Genomic DNA, 20,737 nt, shown 5'->3' with positions numbered 1-20,737 from the left:
TTTAAAGTGGAACACGTTTGAATGCAGATACTTTTAAATAAAACAAGTAAAAAAGCTGTAAGTTCAAATTTAAAAATTTCCAAAAAAAATAAATAAATAAATTCCGTTAAAAATTCTGTTAAAATCTTAAAAATACCGAATGCCTTCACATGCGAAATTTCAAATAATCCCGGTAAATAATGCCGAATATCGGGGGGTACGGTATATGGGGGCTATACGAAGAGGTGGACCTACATGGCCCCTTTTCTGTTTTATGCTGCAGCATCTATTACGAACTTCAAATGCCAACTTTGAAACGATTCCGGTAAATAATGTCGCTAAAATCATCAAAATACCGAATATCGGGGGTATGGTATATGGGGGCTATACGAAGACGTGGACCTACATAGCCCATTTTCTGTTTTATGCTGCAGTATCTATTACGAACTTCAAATACCAAATTTGGAACGATTCCGTTAAATAATGTCGCTAAAATCATCAAAAATACCGAATATCGGGGGGTACCGTTATATAGGGGCTATACGAAGACGTGGACCTACACGGATTATTTTCTGTCTTAGACTGTAGTATCCATTTGGAACTTCAAATACCAAATTTGAAACAATTCCGGTGAATAGTGTCGCTAAAATCATCAAAATACCGAATATCGGTAGGTACAGTTGTATGGGGGCTATATGATAACTTGGACCTACATGGCCCATTTACGAACTTAACCTGCCTACTGGCAAAATATACATGTGTGCAAAATTTTAGCCTTCTATCTCAATTTGTTCGAAACATAGCGTGATTACAACAGACAGACAGACGGACATGGCTAAATCGTCTTAGAATTTTACGCTGATCAAGAATATATATACTTTGTTGGGTCTGACATGAGTATTTCGAGAAGTTACAAACGGAATGACAAAATTAATATACCCTCCATAGTATGGTGGAGGGTATAAAAATGTTGTCTTTACCCAAAGGTGGAGGGTTTTAAAAGTTCGGCCCGGCCGAACTTAATGTTTTTTACTTGTTCTATTATAAATAACTTTAAATTAGTAATTCAATAGAAGCTGTCTATATCTATAGGTTATTTCAATATAGTTTGTGTACATTTTTTCCGATCTTAGCTTTAGAACTTTGATCACTTCTTCCGTTAAAATTTCCTTAGTCGAAACTCTCGAAGTTCAGGTCTTCTTATTGGGAATTGTTGTAGAGTTTCATTGGAATCAAATATATTATAGCCCAGAGGGAACATTTCACTACGTGTTTGCATTCAGGTATTTATAAATGCGTAGACTTTGACAATTTTATTGGGCCCGAATCTTTTCTCGCGTAATCGATTTTTTATGGTACCGAACAATTTTTTACAAAAACTCTTCCAATTAGCTAAGGAGAACGTCGATTGGCTATTTCCATCGTCAGTGCGAAGTTTGGTGTGTATCTTGGTACACGTTGAATACGTTTCAAAAAATATCTCCGCAATGTGTTTACTTCCTCAAAGTAACAATGTCCTCAAACTTGAGCAGCATATGTTTGAAGGGATCTGCAGACAGCTATATAAAGTTTCCATTTAGATTCAGATAAATTTTGTGTAATACGATGGACTATAAATGCATATTTTGACAATGAGATTGTGTCGAAGGCATAACTTTGAAAAAATTCTATGTGATAACACAAGGTTACCTTATTTATTCTACGATGCATAACTTATAATAAATATAACTTGTTATTTAACGATATATAACGATTTGATAGCCTTTGTTATTTTGTTTATTTTTATTCCAGAAATATGCATATACACATTTTCATTAGAACCCTTTATTTTCGTTGCAGCATTTTCGCGATCAATGCATTGACGGTTCTGGCCTTCCGTTACTAACGGAAGATCATCTGGTCAATTCGTTAGGAATGAAATTGGGACCAGCCCTAAAGCTACGTTCGATGTTGGCGAAAAAACTTGGCGGCCCCTGTCCCTGTGTGTCATGTGTAGCCCAGGCACAACAAATGCTGGCCCTACAAACGGCAGTTGGAATCACACCGACCGGCGGCACCCCAGTAACAGAGAAGACTGCTAACAGCTTTCAACCAAAGTCAGCAACAACAAGCGGTAACGATGACGCTAATAGCAATAGTAACAACAGCAACAATGCTACTTCCGATAAAACGCTCGGTGTACAAGCAACAAAGACAATAACGCCCCATACAAATGCCTCAGCAGCAGCAACAACAAAAAATAGTTCGGAGCACAGCAGCGATACGAATTGCCAAATAAATGTTGCAACTTGTCCACAGTCTTCGCAGAATAAATGTAATGCAACTAGTACTAATTACAGCAGCATCAAAACCAGCAACAACAACAAATCCAATGCCAGCGTTCGTGACGACAATAATGGTTCCAGTTCCAGCTAGTAGTCCCGCGGGTTCTTTGCATTTGACAGAAATTCATATTTGTTTGATCATGACATGTTTTTTTTTATATTCTAAACCCTGTTGCATTTTTTTAATCTTCGAGAAAGTAGTGACTTTCCAACGGCATTGATTCCCAATTGTATTTGCCTTTGGTATGTTGGTAAGGACAGAGACAGGACAACATCCACGAAAGCAAATGAATATTCGGATCCGCTTTGTCACTTGAAAGTAAAAACGCAACGAAGGCGGTCACTCCAAGCTAGGTTTTTGTTAAGGGCAAAAATCGAAAAGTCCTGAAGCCGACTTTTGCTCTCGACGACGCATCCTTTATGCGGAAGTAAAATTCAATGTTTATGAAAAAGTTATTTGAAGAATGATTCATAATGTCATCCTTTAAGCAGATGAAGGGGAAGTGTGAAAAAATGGGTTAAATTGGGGCGACGACTAGTTCGCTCGTAGTTTAAGAGGTTTTCTGGTCTCTAAACTCTTTAAGCTTCCTAGTTTTTCATCTGGCCACACTAAGATCTGCTTCACATATCGGGAGATGCACGGACTTTTCATTGGTGTTGGTAGTTGTGAGAGGTAATCATTGCTCCGCAGGGAGAATTTTCCTATACCTGAAAATGTCTGTAACTGCGTTGCATTCAACTAATGCACTACCCAGAATTGTTTTAGTCGCTGTCGCTGCAATATGCAACTTAACCTGGTCTGACATAGAGCAGAATGTGCTTCACCAGGCATGATATCCATAGGACATCGTATGTATAAATTGAGGCCTTAAACAAAAACTTTTTACTAAGGTGTTCTTAAATGAGTAGATATCAATTAAGGGTTTGTTTATGCGTTGGTCTGTAGTTGTAATTCATGGTCCTTCATTGACCAAGGTGAAGAAATTCTAGCATTTCAAAGCACAGATTTGCTCATTTTCACTCGGGATCGAAACTTGCTCGCGAGCAGGATTGTTCGAAGAGTGTGAGTTTTTTACGGAGTCTACTCTTCCCTCTTTTGTTTTGCGTGGAAGCCCTCCCAAACTGTAACTCTGGTTTGGAAACTTAGAGTGGGAGCAGAATCGCTCAAAATAGAGCAAGACTTTGATCATTGAGTGAAAATGCGCGGGAAAAAATCTCTATCGCAATACACACTTTAACTGATCTTATCTCTAAATTTCAAAACTCATTGAATTTTTAGTTAATCTTATGTATACGTGAATATAAATTTTGAGAGATTGAGACAATTTAGTTACAATGGAAACTTTTTATACCCTCCACCATAGCATGAAGGGTATGTTAAGTTTGTCATTCCGTTCGTAACACCTCGAAATATACATTTTAGACCCCACAAAGTATAAATATTCTTGATCAGAATATAATTCTATGTCGATTTAGCCCTGTCCGTCCGTCTGTCTGCCTGTAGGTTGATAAAATTTTTTATCAAATGTGTACAATGTCTGCAGGACTTTTGTATTGAAAATGGGTGATGTAGGTCCACGTTTTGGTATAGCCCACATATAATGGTACCTCCCTTTCCTCCGTATTTTGGTGATTTAAGCGACATTATTCACCGGAAATGTTTCAAATTTGGAATTTGAAGTTCGTAATGAGCACTACAGTCTATGACAGAAAATTGTCTGTGCAGGTCCACGTCTTCGTATAGCCCCCCTATACTCGGAATTTTGATGATTTTAGCTACATTATTCACCGATTTTTTACCGACTTGTAATGGTTTATGACAAAAGTTGCCTATGCAGTCGTCGTATAGACCCTAATATAACGGCTATATTCGGTATTTTGATGATTTTAACAGAATTTTTAACGGATTTTATTTTATTATTATTATTTATTTATTTATTTTTTTTTTTTTTTTTTTTGAAAATTCCCAAAATCCTTTTAAATGGAGGAGGCTATTGAAAGATCGAACCGGCAAAACTTACAGATTTTTTACTTGTTGCAATTAAATTGTTCAAAGGCGCGTTTACATAAAAGATTGCTAAAGTCTTTAGCAGTGATAATTAACCAATCACAATAAATTTGATGAAATAGAATTTCGTAAATAAGCGTGGAATAAAAATGTGTATAGAAACGAGGTACAATATTAATATAAAAAATACCATATTAAAATATTTTATTTTATAATTGAAATCTAAAGCGGCTGACGCACTGAAACCTAAAACAGGAGACTTGGGATACTTTAAGTGGACTTTATAATTTAAATGGCTTATTTTATTATAAAACATGACAAATATCATTTTGTACCATCGTATCAAATGCAACCGTGGGAATCAATGTATACATGCCAATGCATATTAAAACGCACACTATCTTCTTTATTTAAATCCCTTTATTTCTTCTCCGATTTCTTTTTTAAGACAATTTTGATTTGATTTTCTTACAATTGAAATTTCCCAATGTAAATAATTCCTTATCATCTGAAAGATGAATTCCTTAGTAACCAGTTAATGGCTTAGCAATTAACACGCCGACGCATACATACATACATATATACAAATAAGTAACAATGCTATTAAAGAGCATGTAAAATTGAATCAAGGCAATCACAACAAACACAGTCTTCCAAAATACAAATCAAATGATATAAATGCATACATTCATACTGTTATTGTATACCAACTAGACAATATATACATAAACCGTGTTATTTGTTCAGTTTGAGAATTTTAGTACAGTTACAACCAGAAATGCACAACAAATTGAATGCGTATTATAACATTAATATTATAAGTACCGGGCGTATTTTTCTCCTCCTTCAAATGTTTGTTGTTTTTCCCCCGATTTCAGGATGTTTACGACATCAATTGGGCGGATAATGAAACTTTTATTTTTCCGTAAGTTTCAATGGTTAAACGTATTACTGTACACATAACTACATACCTAATAAAATAATTCACATTTGCTACAAACTTATTTGTAATAACACACTCACCAGAACATGCATCTGCAAAAGAAAACACATAATTACAAGAAAGTTATGAGGGATTTTTTTTTGTATAAATACAAAAAATATTTTATAATTTAAAAATAAAACTCGTTTAGTCAATTGAAAGAAAATAAGATTTTTATTGTTATAATCGTTATTATCATAAATATTTTTTTTATTAGCATATTACTCTTTACTTCTTTAACTGTAATTTTTCTAGTACATAAACAAAAAAAGAAATAACAATAACTAATATTTTATGTAAAACAACCTAAGTTAATTTTTTATGCAGACTTTTACTTACCACATACTTTTTGAAAGCAAGTGTACTTAAGATATACATACATATACAAACATACAAACATTTATATAAATATCTACCGACAAAAAATAATATTTTTTAAAAACTAAACGTTTTAAGAAAATTTAGTTAAATACTATGTACAATAAATGTAGATGTACTTTAAAAAAAGAAGAAGAAACAAATATTTAATTTCCAATCAAAGAAATAAATAAAAATTGCATTGTAATTATCTAACAACTAGTCATAAAAAAAATAAAATACAGCACAGTGTTTATATCGCTATTTTCAAATGGAAAAAGTAAGTAATAGAAACGTTTAGCGTTATTGTTTTCTAATTTTTAGAAAATTGAAATACATTTCAAGTCTATTAAGAATGGAGATTGAAATCAGCGAAACGATTGTTGGCCTAACGCATATATATCATTTTATACAATGTAGCTATTAGTTGTTATACCATTTGCTATTGCATTTCATTTGAAACATTCAGAACCTATGTCTATGTGGACGAAATCCGTTTGGGTCATTTGTAGTTAATTGCGATGTCAGCTCTTTTGTCTGCATGCATGACGTCTCTCGAAGGTATTATCCAATTTGGTCCAGACCCAAAATATGTCTATAAAACTTAGATCAAGTTCGAAGATGTGTAATATCAGACCACTTCTTCAGTAGCTAGGGGGAACCGTAATTTTTCAATTGCATATAACTTTTGTAATTAACGAAATTTGTGCTGGTGGCACTTCACGTTAGATGCATACACGAAGTAACTTGTTCACAAAGTATATGTAAGGTATGCTTTAAAGCCCTCCCATTTAATATTCAAATAGTTATATCATGGCTCAACCCGAAGGTTGTACGACTGCAAAGGAACTAGGAACAATGCACAGAGTTAGCTCATGGCACAATAATACAGGTAACAGCAAGTGTTGTTGTACAACAACCACATAAAAATTTGTTTTTGTACTAATAATACAAGTATCAAAGTTATATATCCAAAAATGTGAAGAAAACATATAATGTTCAATATTTTTTTTACCCTCCCCACCACACATAGTACGGAGGGTATATTAAGTTCGCAATTCAGTTTGTAACTTATCGAAATAATAATTTTAGACACAACAATTTATATTTATTCTTGATCAGCGTAAAATTCTAAGACGAGCCCTGTCGTCCGCCCGTCCGCTTGTTTATAATCACGCTACAGTCAAAACGAATTAAGATAGGGAGCTAAAATTTTGCACAGGTCTGTCTTTTGTCTACAGGCAGGTAAAGTTCGAAGATGGGTCATATCGGTCTACGATACGTATAGCCCCAATATAACGGAACCCCCCATATTCGTTATTTAGATGATTTTAGCCACATTTTCAATGGAATTGCCTGAAATTCTACACAAATAGTTCCTTGTGAATTCTTTATCCCCTGAAGATAATTATCTATATAGGTCCACGGTATCGTATATCCCCCATATAACGATACCTCCCTATATTCGGTATTTTGATTATTTTTGCCAATTTTGTTATGGAATTGTCTTAAAATCCACACAAGGGGTTCCTTCTGAGTATTTTACCCCCTAGAGAATTGTCCAAATAGGTCCACGTTTTAGTATAGCGCCCATATAACGATAACCCAGATATTCGGTATTTTTATTATTTTTGCGGCATTATGCACCGGATTTGTTTCAAATGTCCTATATAAAGTTCGGAACCGTTACTACAGCCTATGACACAAATTACTTATGAAGGACCATGTTTTCGTATAGCCTCCATTTAACGGTTTTCATTTGAGCGGTATTTTTCGACGGAATTATGTTGAAAATTTTCAAGTTTCTTCCAAATGGTGGAGGGTATGAACAGTCCGGCCATTGCTTTTTACGTGTTTAATCCTAAATATATACATTTTTGGAATTTGGTTATGTTTATTTCACATTTTTTCAAAAAATTCTTATATTGGGGAAAACACAAAACATGAATGGAATTTTGGGTTTTCCAACAAAATTGAGTCCAAGATAAAAGGGCAACATCATACAGCTCTTTGCCCATTAACTTCGAAGATATGCATTCCTGTTACAACTGAATTTGAAATGATTTCAAATTGTTTTCTGAAATATTGAAAACAATACACACACATATACAAACTGTGTTACGACAAAATAGGGACACCAAAAGAAAAATGTGTATTTATTAGTTTATATTTGTTCTACTCGTACCTTCTGTTAAATATAGAATATGTAGTTTGCTACCCCATTGGTCCGATTGTTTCCTTCACTGCCTAGCATTTTAAATGCCAACATTATTTGACATAGCATACAAGTTATGAAGAAAATAGATGTTCTTTAATTAAAAAAAAAACAAGTATGAAAGTAGTAAGTCGGGCCGGACTTTGAATACCCTCCAACATTTGGAGCGAATTCGGAAATTTTCAAAAAACGAAATCTTTTAAAAATTCTGTTAATATCGAATATAGGAAAACAACTTCTTGTGTGGATTTTCAGAGAATTTCATTGAAAAATGGAGCTAAAATCATCAAAATACCGAATATAGATATATATATATATACCGTTATATGGGGGATATACGATAAGAAATGAAACAAGAAAAAAAGCAGCTAATACCCTCCACCATTTCGAAGGAAATTGAAAAATTCCAAAAAAAATCCGAAAACTACCACTTAAATGAAAACCGTTACATGGGGACTATACCAAGATGTGGACTTGCATACGATTTTTTTGCCATAAGTTGTAGTACCCTTTAAGATGTATGAAATCGTCAAATACCGACTATCGGGAGGTACCGTTATATGGGGGCTATACGAAGACGTAGACCTGCATATAAAAATTGTTGTCATAAGCTACTAAATACTGAATATCGGGAGGTACCGTATACGAAAAATTGGGCAGACATGGCCCATTTACGAACTTACCTGCCTACTGATAAACTATGCATGCATGCAAAATTTTAGCCTTCTATCTCAATTCGTTCGAAAGATAGCGCGATTACCAAAGTCAGACGGACATCGCTAGATCGTCTTATAAATTTACGCTGATCCAGAATATATATATACTTTGTAGGGTCTATTATGAATATGGATTTACAAACGGAATGACAAAAATAAAATATACCCTTCATAGAATGGTGGAGTATATAAAAATATTTTTGGTGAATTTGCCAGTGGTCGGAATAAGTCCGATTTGTGTACATGACAGAAAAAGTGTGTAAATTCATCTTTTAGTCTATACTGAACGACAAGGAAATTCGACCTGCATTTCCAAAAGTGGCTTTATTATTATTTTGGCAGGTTGAAAAATATTAAAATATCCAAAGAGCATTCATTCATTGCAACATCCGCCTTAATACTGCGTTGTTTGCGTAACACTTGCTTTGTTGTTCACATTTCCAAAATATGACTAATGCAGTATTGCCAAATGTTGCATTTCTGAATGTGTAGAGCAACAGTTGCAGCGCAATATTGCATTTCGGAAAATACACCTGATTTTTTCCAAAGACATACAACTATAAAGATTGACACAAAATTCAGATGTTATATTAATGGTAAGACAATAGATGGCCGACGACATATCAAAAATGCATTGGAAACTTTACAGAAACCTATTATTCTAAAGTCTCGAAAAAACGGTGGTTACCCTAGAAAGTATAGATATGGACTGAAAAATCTATTTCAGAGCACCTCCGTGTAGATTTTATCGATAAAAATCAGGCGAAGTCCCTATACAAACAACATGTCTCTTCAATTACAAATCAGTTGTTCTGTTCCAGAACCTGCAAGAACTTTGTTTTTACCAACGACGAAAAAATGGGTTATTTGAATAAAATAATTGCTAAATCTGAACCAAGCGGTTGTTAATTTAAACCCGACACCACACTGTGATGCAGGCTATTATGGCTTTGTGCATTTGTTTGTAACAGGCAGACCAATAGTTCCTTTTTATTTTATCGATTTATGCATATCCATCTATCCATGAATTTTTGGGAACAAAATGCAGGTCGCATTTATAGCTCGGGACGAATGCTATTGGAATTGGTGATAATCGGTTCAGATTTAGATTTAGCTCCCATATAAATATATTCGTCCGATTTCAGGTTCCACCCATTTTATTGAATTTTAAAACATTACTTTATCGATAAAATTATATTTCTCAATTTTGCAATCCACATTGTTTTTGCGATCTGTTCATTTAGTATGTAGAAACAGAGAATTTCACACGCTAAACAATATAATATTGTTGCCACAGAACATAAGTTTCGATAGAAGAAATTTTTGTTTTCCAATTTAAAAGTTGGATGTAGTCAATGAAATATTATAAGAAAAATAATATAACATGACCCAAATACAAGACGCCGTTCAAAGCCATGTCACTGTTAAATCTAATGTTAAAATTCATTCTTGTGATTTAAATCACAGAGCAAAGCATAAACAAATAGCCAAAAAAGCAAAAAAAAAATTCGACAAAAAACTTATTTTTAAAATTTTGCAGGAACCCCTTGTTTTTGCGTAATGTTGTATATTATATGAAAGCATGAAATCACTCTATATAATTGGCTATGGCTTCCACACAAACTTTCAAAAGTTTAAAAATGCTATATGCAATATCAAACGAAAGGAGTATTAAACTTAAACAGCTTGGCATCATGGCATGGCTATTAATGGCAACGGCTTATAAGGGAAAACCGACGACAGAATTACAGTACTGCATCGACACAATATTGTTGACTTGTATTTCAATTTCTACTGAAAATGTTGCGTTTACCGATTTTTGACGAAAACATCAAAAAAGTAAAAATCCTACTACAGGTCCGAAAATGGTTAACACCGTTCAATTAGTAAAGTATGTTATTCGGCTTTGTGATTTTTTTAGAGATGACCCATTATTTTCAACTTTTTAGTAATGTTAAAGGTACAGTGTTTACATCATATGGGTGGGTTCTCCTTCCCTCCCTCCACCAAAGAAAGATATATTAAATTTATCATTTCATATGTAAAATCTCTAAATATTCGTCCTAGACCCCATTAAGTATTAATAAAAATGATCAGTGAAAAATTCTAAGTCGATTCAAGGTTTGTCGAAATCACGATGCCCACATTATTTGATTTAGAGCTTTAGAAGTTGGCACAGTAGTTTGTGTTGTATTTAGGATGGTTAGTATTGGTGTAGCCCTAAACGCTTTGGTGTCTCATCCATATAATGGTACCTCGCTATATTCTATATATATATATATATATATATATATATATATATATATATATATATATATATATATATATATATATATATATATATATATATATATATATTTTTTTTTTTTTTTTTTTTTTTTTTTTTATACCCTACAACACTATGTGTTGGGGGTATTATAAGTTTGATTGGGCCAAAAATTATGTAACACCTCGAAATATTAATTTCCCACATAGGAAAGTATATATGGATCTTCCTAGCTCGCCGAGCTGAGTCGATCTAGCTATGTATGTCCGTCCGTCCGTCTGTCCATGTTAATTTGTAATCACGCTACAGGTCGCAATTATGGCCCGATCCTAACGAAATTTTGCACGAAGTTGGGGTTAGGGTCAGAATAGAAGCCTATTTCTTTTGGAGATGATCGCCAAATGTTTAGGGGTTGAAATGGACCAAATACTGAAAAAATGTCGGATTTTGCAGTACCTATACAGGTCGCAATTATTGACCAATCGACGCGGAATTTCGCATGTAGCTAGAGTTTAGGGCGGGGAAGAAGCCTACCTAATTGGGTGGTCATCGGATAATATTTAGCGGGTAAAATAGACCATATATTTTGTGTTGAAAAAATTCAAAATTTTTCATTAAACCGCGAATATTTTAAATCCCGGCGAAATCACAAAGCCATGACAAGGTTACTTCTGATCTTTACATTGATGTTAACATCCAAAAAATCGGATATATAGCAAAATATGTGCGATATATATGTCTAACAAAGAGGATATGCTTGAAAGATCTCTTATATGTCGAGAACGGCTGGACTGATTTCGACAGTTCTCATTAATTCAGAATGGCCTCTTGGCAGGAAAGACGTCTAATAAAATCGCATAAAAATATATCTCTAAAGATAAAAATATTGATTTTGTAAAATTTTCTCATATTTTTTCAATTTTGTCATATTTTTGGCATATTTTCATTTTGAATTAAACATTTGGTAATATTTCTACAGCTAACAAAACTAAGTAGTTAGGATATCAGGATATCATATACAGATCGCATTTATGGCCCGATCCTTACGAAATTTTGCATGGGGATAAGATGAGGGTCAGAATAGAAGCTTACTCTTTTTGGAGATGATCGCCATATATTTAGGGGTTGAAATGGACCAAAAAACTGCAAAATTGTCAGCAGGTCGAAATTATCGCCCGATCCTCAAGTACATTTGAATGGGGGTTACCGGACATTGCCAAAGCCAAGCAGTTTTGGATGGCCATCTAAAAATATTCAATGTGTGAAATAGTTTGCCAACTTTTGTAGACAAAATACGAAAATGTCCATTACAGTGACTTTTTGGAGAATTCACAAATACAGGAAAGACGCACTTCTGACTATTTCGTTGCAGAATATTGTCAAATGTCTGTATCTCATATAGATGCGTTTCAGTCAAAAGCCAATGATAAATGTTCATCTTTTGCCACTTCTGAGAGATTATAGGTCTTTGGGAAAGATTGGTTCCAGATCTAGGAAGACCATTTACGTGCAACATCTACCTATAAATTGGAAATGAGCAAATTAGTTCAAGTTTCTATTATTCGAAAATTAGAGAACGAAACCTGATGGGTTTCTTTTATTATTTGTCACAATATCTTGTGGAATTCTTTCGAGTATCTCGCCTATGTAAACTGTATCGTTTATTATAGTGTTGTAGGGTATTCAACGGTTGGTATTTGCTGTTCGTAATGGGTATTAGCTCCGATGACGGAACATTGTACATACAGGTCCTCGTTTTCGTATATCCACCTATAATGGTACCTCCAGATATACGGTATTTTAATGTTTTTAGCCACATTTTTCCACGGATTTGTGTAAAAATTGATATTTTTAGTTCGTAATGTGTTCAGCTGCGGTGGCAGAACATTGAATATCTAGGTCCACGTTATGGTATAGCTCACATCCAACGGTACCTTCGGGTATTCAGAATTTTGACGATTTAAGCCACATTTTCTAATAGATTTTTTTAACATTTGGTATTTGTACATCATAATGGGTTCTACAAACGGTGTCAGGTCATTGTCCATATTGGTCAACAGTTTTCATATATTCGGTATTTAAATAATCCTAGTCACATTTACCCACGAAATTTAGTGCTTAATTGATAACAGTCCTTGTAGTATAAAATTGTCTATATAGGTCCCCGTTTTGTTTTGACCCCTATATAACGGCTCCAGCCACTTTCAACTGCATTCTCCTACCGATCTCATTGATGCTTGTAGTTTAAAGTGGAACGTTTGAATCCAGATAATTTTATATAAAAATGTTTTTTTTTTACCTAATTGTGGAGGGTATTAAAAGCTCGGCCCGGCCGAACTTAATGTCTCTCACTTTCTTTCGTGAATGGTAACACTTAGGTTAAGTCTGATTTGAAAGATAATTGGTGCTATCCTTCCGCTGAACGAATATGGTTCTGTATATGTTTGAGCAACGCTGGGAAATATTACCACATTACTTAGAAAATCATGGTAATATTATAGAATGTCAGCCAGCCGATGACTTAAGCCAGTAACAAAAACGTTTTATGTATTCTCACTTTAAGGTGTGGGTATATTAGCAGCTTCAAGTCTTCTAATGATAATTCGATAATAATGATTCGCATAATTAGACAATCGGAATCTTACATTTTCTTGGAGTTATAATTATTCAAAATTTTTGGAGGAGGTACTTGATGGAGTGGACCGATATTGTCCATTTTCGCATCTGATCTAGCGCTGATGCAAATATTAGGATTTGAAAAGTTAAAGCAAAATCGAGTTGTCCTTTCTCTTTCTGTGTCGTAAAATATTTTTTTGAAAATTTCGACCTTGGGTGGGGAGGTGCCAGAAGGAGTAGGCCGACATTGCCCATCTCCGAACTCGATCTAAGTTTGATAATAATATTGGGAAGTGGTAAGTTTGGACCAAATCGGATACTTTCTTCGACAGACGGACATCACTAGATCGACTCCAAATGCCCTAAAACGGATTTGGACCCTATACCCGTTATTTCGGTGAGGCACTTTTGGCCGTATCAAATAATACATACCCTCTCTCTAGCCATATGGCTGAGGGTGTAAAAAATGGTATGGGCAGCTAATGTCTAAGTGAAGCAATAAATAAGGAAGGAAGACAGAAATTGATGACAAGAATATTCAATCTATGTCCATTTCTGCAAGCTTTTATTGGACAAACGTTCAAACCGCCTAAAAAGGGTGGAGCTTTCAGAAAAGTTAAAGAAAAGACATATAAAACCCTGAGAATAAAGCCGTTAAATGTATTTAGATTAAATTTGCCCGCGCTTTAGAATCACATTCGCAATGATCATTATAGATGTTCATCGATGTAGAAAGGCACCTAAAAACATATCAGTACTAAGTTACTTATTCATTTCAAACGCTCAGCTTGCAAAGGTAACGGTGAATGAAATGCTTCATAAAGAAAATCTACCAAAATATGAGCGCTGACTAAACATGCGAGTGGAATTAGTACAGCCATGGTCCACAAACTTAGTGCACGCTGCATTATCTGCAAGCAAGAGCTGCACATTGGCTATGTGTATGTGTGTGTTTGTAAATGTGCATGTGTTTTTGTATATCTAATTAATACAGTAATTAAGTGTGCAACATGACCCCAGAATACGGATGTGTCAGGCGGAACGGTTGCGCCAAATGCATTCAAGGATGTGAGGATGTACCACAATTAGCAACACGCAAAGGTGATCTAAATTGTTCTGCAAGAAGCCAGCCATTCATTCACGGCCCATAGAAAGAAGCTCCATATAAGTGAGGTACGAAGCATTCATGGAATTATGGCAAAAATAAATCAGAGAATCATAGGCATAACAAAATCATAAACTTTGTGCAGTAACTCCCTTTAGGAAAAAAACGCGCACATACATCTGCCGCTTAATTCTGAGTGTCTTGGCTATTGAACACTCAGTATTACAAGATCTGTTTTAATTACCTTCATTAATTAATTCATAGAATCGACAATATTTCTAAGATTTCTCAAAATATTGCTGTTAATTTACGTTGATGTTCCAAATCTCTGTCTTCTTTGTATGTATTAAAGGGCTGCAAATGTGACAATTTTCTCTGTTTATGCCATGGAGAGAAAACGCTCGTCATGTTGTGTCCTGTTTGATCAAAGGCATAACAGTACATGACATCCAACCAAATGCTCGATGTCTCGTCATGTCGGTCAGACTCAAACCCATCGTCATAACATGTAATGACCAATAAAAGGGAATGCTGAATAGTGTGTCATACAAAAACGTTCTATCAAAAAAACAACAACAAATATGAAACAATTGCCAACGAAAAGAATTTATTCTTTTCACATATCGCTACCTGCTTTTCCGATATGTGAAAAGAATAAATTTTTTGTAATAAAGAATTTCTTGACGCATACTAAAATATTAAATGTACTTCTAATTGGTCCACACAAATTTTTCACATTTCGTGGTTATTGACGAAACAAACTAAAATGTTAATCCTTATTAAAAAACAATAATCCCCTGAAAAATTTTCTGTCCACAAACTTTAATTTTAAAAGAACACTTTATGTAGGTAGAAAATAGGCAAACAATATTTACCTCTTTTTTATGACCAAAATTTTATGATAATCACCAATAAATTGGGATTGTTCAATATATATTTCTTTTTTTCTATTCATTTGTTGATGTCTATGCACATTTTGTTATTGAACTCAATTTTATATTTACGCGGTGTTTGTTACTTCAAAATTACAGCACACACAAAAACACCCCTCACCGTCGAAAGTGACACACACACACTCTCTCAATTTAGGCACACGCACACAAATGGCACACAATTTGACGATGACACGGTTCGATGTCATCGTTGACACCCTGCATTTATGGAGAACACCATGCAAATATTCGAGTCAGCCATGCCTCGATCGAACCTTAGACAATGGCACACATGAATCAGAATGGGGGATGTTGTTGGTTGTCATTGCCTATCAAATACATATCACATGATTGAGTAGACAAAGTCAGTGTGTCGAAAAAAGCATAATTCATACAATTCGTCTTGTGCAGGCCTTTAGTATGTATGTGATTCGACGCCCAGACAAAACAACCTAAACCAAGACCACGAAGTTTTTGCATGAAAATCGTATTTTGAATTTTACTCCATCAATCGCAACACTTTAATATTATTGTTAGCATACTTTTAGGATATTGTTATCCTTAAAATACAATAAAAACCAGTAAAGTCAAAAGTCGGTCGGGGCCGACTATATGATACCCTACACCACTATGCATATTTAGTAGGGCTTCCGTAACAAAAGAATTTATCACTAGTAGATCATACCACCTATCAACATTTGGCTTTAGAGCAATTATAGTATGGTTTTAGAGGGAACTAATATATGGGAGGCATATACAATTCTGAATCGATTGTCACTAAATTTGACGGAGGCATTTAAATCTTTTATTCCAAATAACATTGATATAGAGTGCATGATATCACTTCGAGAATGATTATATTAAAAACCAGTAAAGAAAGTCCTAAAGTCGGGCGGGGCCGATTTTATGATACCCTACACCACTTTGCTAATTTAGTTGAGCTCCACATAACAAGTAAAAGTTTTTATGGGAGAATTCAATCATACACCCTATGATTATAATTATAATTTAAAATTTAAAGGACTAAATATGCCGAAGCATTTGTATCTTTTAAATTCGGACTTGTATTGCCCATTTGGTGCAAAATTAATTCTAAATCAGATAAAGATATATATGGTAGCTAAATACAAATCTGAACCGATCTCAATAAAATTTGGCAAAGGTATTTCTGAGCTGCATTTGATATATTTCCCCAAATATTGTTGTTACAGAGTGCATATAACGGCTGCGGAGGACAAAAATAACAAATCGGTTGAACAATACATATGGGAGCTATAGCTATATCTAAACCGATTTCCATCAAATTTGGCCATCAAATTTTAGGCCTAAATTGGTTGCATGTGCAAAATTCCATACTATTCGGGCTGATATTACACGTTTGGTGCACAATAAAAGGCAAATCGGACGAAGATATATATGGGAGCTATATCTAAATTTTTACCGATTATCTCCAATTCCAATAGGGTTCGTCCTTGGGCCAAACAAATGTTGTTTGGAAAATTTCATCTCAATCGGATAATAAATGCGACCTGCATTTTGTTCACAAGAATACATGGACAGACGGACGGACAGACGGACTGACATGCATAAATCAACTCAGAAAGTGATTCTATGCAGATCATCAAAAGGAACTATGGGTCTATCTCGTTTCCTTTTGCCTGTTACAAACAAATGCACAAAGACATAATACCCTGACCACCTTGTGGTGTAGGGTATAAAAATATATCGGAGCCAAGTGTAGGGTATAAAAATATATCGGAGCCAAGTTCCACAAAATAAAAACGTACGTCCCGAAATTCACTCCATTTTGGCTGATGTTAACCATTATTTGCGCAATAAACCTGAAATCGGATTAAGTATATATATGGGAGCTTTATTCAAATCTAAATCGTTCTCGATAAAATTTGGCAAAAGTATTTCTGAGCTCTATAAGATATCTGGTACCAAATATCATTGTTTTCGAATGCATATTATAAATATGAGGGACTTAAACACCGAATCGGATGAAGCATATGTATATATGGCAGCTATAGTAATATCTGAACCGATTTTCACCAAATTCTAGACTGAATTCAGTCGGATGTGCCAAAATTCACACCGTTTGGACTGAAATTAGCCATTTGGTGCATAAGAAACCTAAAATCGGATGAAGATATAAATGGGAGCTATATCTAAATTTGGACCGATTTTCACCAGTTTCAATTGGGTTTGTCCTTGAGCCAAACAAATGTTATTTAGAAAATTTCAACTCAATCGAGTAATAAATGCGACCTGCATTTTGTTTACAAAAATACATGGACAGATAGACGGACGGACATGCATGAATCGACTCAAATTGTGATTCTATCCTGATCACCAAAAGGAACTATGGGTCTATCTCGTTTCCTTCCCCATGTTACCAACAAATGCACAAAGACATATTACATTTACCACTATGTAGTGTAGGGTATAACAAGTTAAAACGTATCAGTCGGTTTTCTTGACAGATGTATGCCCTCAGGCAATGTTCGATTAATTAAATATATTTAGACTTCTGTTACGATTATTCAAACGATTGATTCTATATGGAGTAGGTTCCGAAGGAATGGGCCAATATTGTCCATTTCGTATAGGACCTAAATAAATAAAGTTTATATGAAATATGTGATGATTTTTAGAAAATGTTTAAATGTGCGTGAGGTACCAGATATATTATACCAAAGTATTCCATTTAAACACTCCATCTACTACAGATTGAAAATATTGATGTGAACAAATTAAAGAAAAATCGAACAATTATATCCAGTTTTATGCAAAATTATAAATTCCGATAAATGTCATATTCATATTCGGTTTCTGGTTGAAAGAAATATTAGATATAGTAAGTTGTAAAAAATCGCTGACATGTTTCGTAAGTTAGGACAGATATAAAAATTGAAAATTGTGACCCTTTGTGAGTGAGGTTGAAGGGGTCGGCAGATACCTATGACCTTTACAACAGATCTTGTGTAAGCAACAATGTTTAGATGTGTAAAATTTATTTAGTTTTTTTTTTTCAAAATTTTGATACCTTTATGGGAGAGGTACCAGAAGAAATTGTCCGATCTGTACCATCTTTATAACATATCTTGTGTTGATGGATATATTGAGATGTACCAAGTCTGAATGGAATCGGATGTTAATTTCGTGTTTTATGAGCTTCATGGTTAATTAAAATGTTAAACCATTGTGGGGGAGGTACCAGAAGGAGTGGACCGATATATTCCATCTTCTTGGGTTAACGAAAATATTGTGATGCACTTTATGCAGGTGGCTCTCAGCACTCTTTTGCATAACCAACAAAAATTTAATCGTTTTTCAAGAACTTCACTTGATTATACCAGTTTTTTTGATGTCATCACGTAATTTCCACTTATATTTAATTAAGGAATATTTTTCAACTGTCAAATATCCTACAGTTTTGGATATTTTTAACATTTGACCATTGAGTGATTTCACACATATCCCTCAAAGACATAGACGACATCTGCTGCTCCGAATTTCGATGATAAGCCGTAAGAATATTCCTTCGTCTATATTTTCATCAGTGAATGGAGCTACCAGCTGATTATAATGTTTTTTTGTGCTCGAATTCTGCCAATTTTGTGTATGTATTTATGTATGTATGTATGTACGTATGTATGCATTGGAATTGGAAGATTGAACTGTTTATACCATATTTATGAAGGAAAATCCACACCAGCTCATTCATTTTAACGCTAATTAACTCATTTTAAGAACGAGGAAAAATATGAAATAAGTAAAAACAACTTGTTGCATTTAATTTTGAATAATGCTAGCAGGAATCAGGTTTGTAATTTTGTAGTTTTGCGATTTTGAAATGGTCAATACAATGGTACAATAACTGGAGGCAGAATAAAGCTTCCTCTTAAATACAGATACACAAATTGTGCATGAGTTTGTATTGTAAAGAAAACAATTTGAAATTATTTCAAATTCAGTTGTTACAAGGTCAAAAATATTGAAAAATTCATCAGGACACAACTATGGTACAATAATTTACAAGGTAAGCTAGAATCTATTTCCCGGTCTACTCGGATTTTCCAGTAATTTTTGAAATTCTCCATCTATTTAAAGAATATATAATACCGTAATTTAAATCAAGAATTTTACTGAATCTTATATAATATAATCGTTGTCGTCTTGTTTGCTTATATATTAGAATTATCATAAATAAACGCATAAATTAAAGCATACTTTCAGGCTTTTGAAACTAGACACAAACAAAACTTAACTCTACTTTAACTTATTGCTTTAATGTACTTCGGCTGTGAGTTGCCGAAGTGTGTCAGATTGCCGGGAAACGTTTGCTGTGTGAAACGATGACTGCTATATTTAGAGTTGTCATTGTCTATTGTGGGCGTACCAGATGAATAAAAAGGCATGCATTTTACTTTGAATTAGTTTTTACTTTATTTATACTGATTTGATATACAGGGAAACTTTTCCAATGAGTTTTATATTGTTTTGTTTCCAATGGTGCGTCATCCAGCCGAGTACATTTCAGTTTTGTTTTTGTTCCCACTCATCTATGCGAACAGTACAAAAAAAACATGTCCCGTAATCTTAATATCGGTTTTGTTTCGATTTGTACTTCTAGAAAATACAGAACGAAACGATTGCAAACGTTTGATAAAGTTTATTTTCGTACGCTGGTTTATTATATTAGTGCTGCTCAAGAACAAGAGCCCTCTAATCAGTTAATTTCTCTTAGCTTTCTGAAATCATCAACAACATAGCACTTAAATATTATTTACTTCTTTATTGTTAATTATTAACTTCATTAATACTTTTGAACAAACTTTTTGTTTAAACACGATTGAAATAAGTCGTAGAATATAAATAAAAACAGAATATTAATTTCCCCTTGCGGACTCTTGTGCTAGCACACGGTTTTGAGAAACAATGATAATATACATAAATAATTAAGAAAAAAATCATGTTCTTCATACAAATAACAAAAATTAAGAAATTCTAACATTTGTGCAATATATATAAAAACGCTGGAACAAATTATAATATAACAATGTATTTCCTAATAATATCGTATCTATAATTTAAGAATTTTTTTTCCATTTTTGTAGGAAATATTTAAAATTAAATTATATAAGAAAATTGTGCAACTCATGCATACATGCAAATATTAGGAACTAATACATGTAATAATTTGAAATAACTAAACTATATGAATTATCCAT

The 20,737-nt window shown here is 33.9% G+C and overlaps 1 protein-coding gene across 7 annotated transcripts in view; it reads left to right on the top strand.

The window, feature by feature from the left end:
- Nucleotides 1-4,447, top strand: part of LOC101894759 (homeobox protein 5) — a 99,513-nt gene extending 95,066 nt beyond the window's left edge. For all 7 annotated transcript variants that reach the window (XM_020037227.2, XM_020037226.2, XM_059130886.1 and 4 more), the window contains one exon: nt 1,819-4,447. In XM_020037227.2, the coding sequence (XP_019892786.2) occupies nt 1,819-2,394 (576 nt within the window). In that variant the 3' untranslated portion in view covers nt 2,395-4,447. The remainder of the gene's footprint in view (nt 1-1,818) is intronic.
- Nucleotides 4,448-20,737: the final 16,290 nt, after the last annotated feature.

Source organism: Musca domestica, unplaced genomic scaffold (assembly GCF_030504385.1).
Source record: "Musca domestica strain aabys unplaced genomic scaffold, Musca_domestica.polishedcontigs.V.1.1 11, whole genome shotgun sequence".
NCBI lineage: Eukaryota > Metazoa > Arthropoda > Insecta > Diptera > Muscidae > Musca > Musca domestica.
Note: the sequence above shows the minus strand (reverse complement) of the source record. Positions and strands in the feature narration are given on the sequence as shown.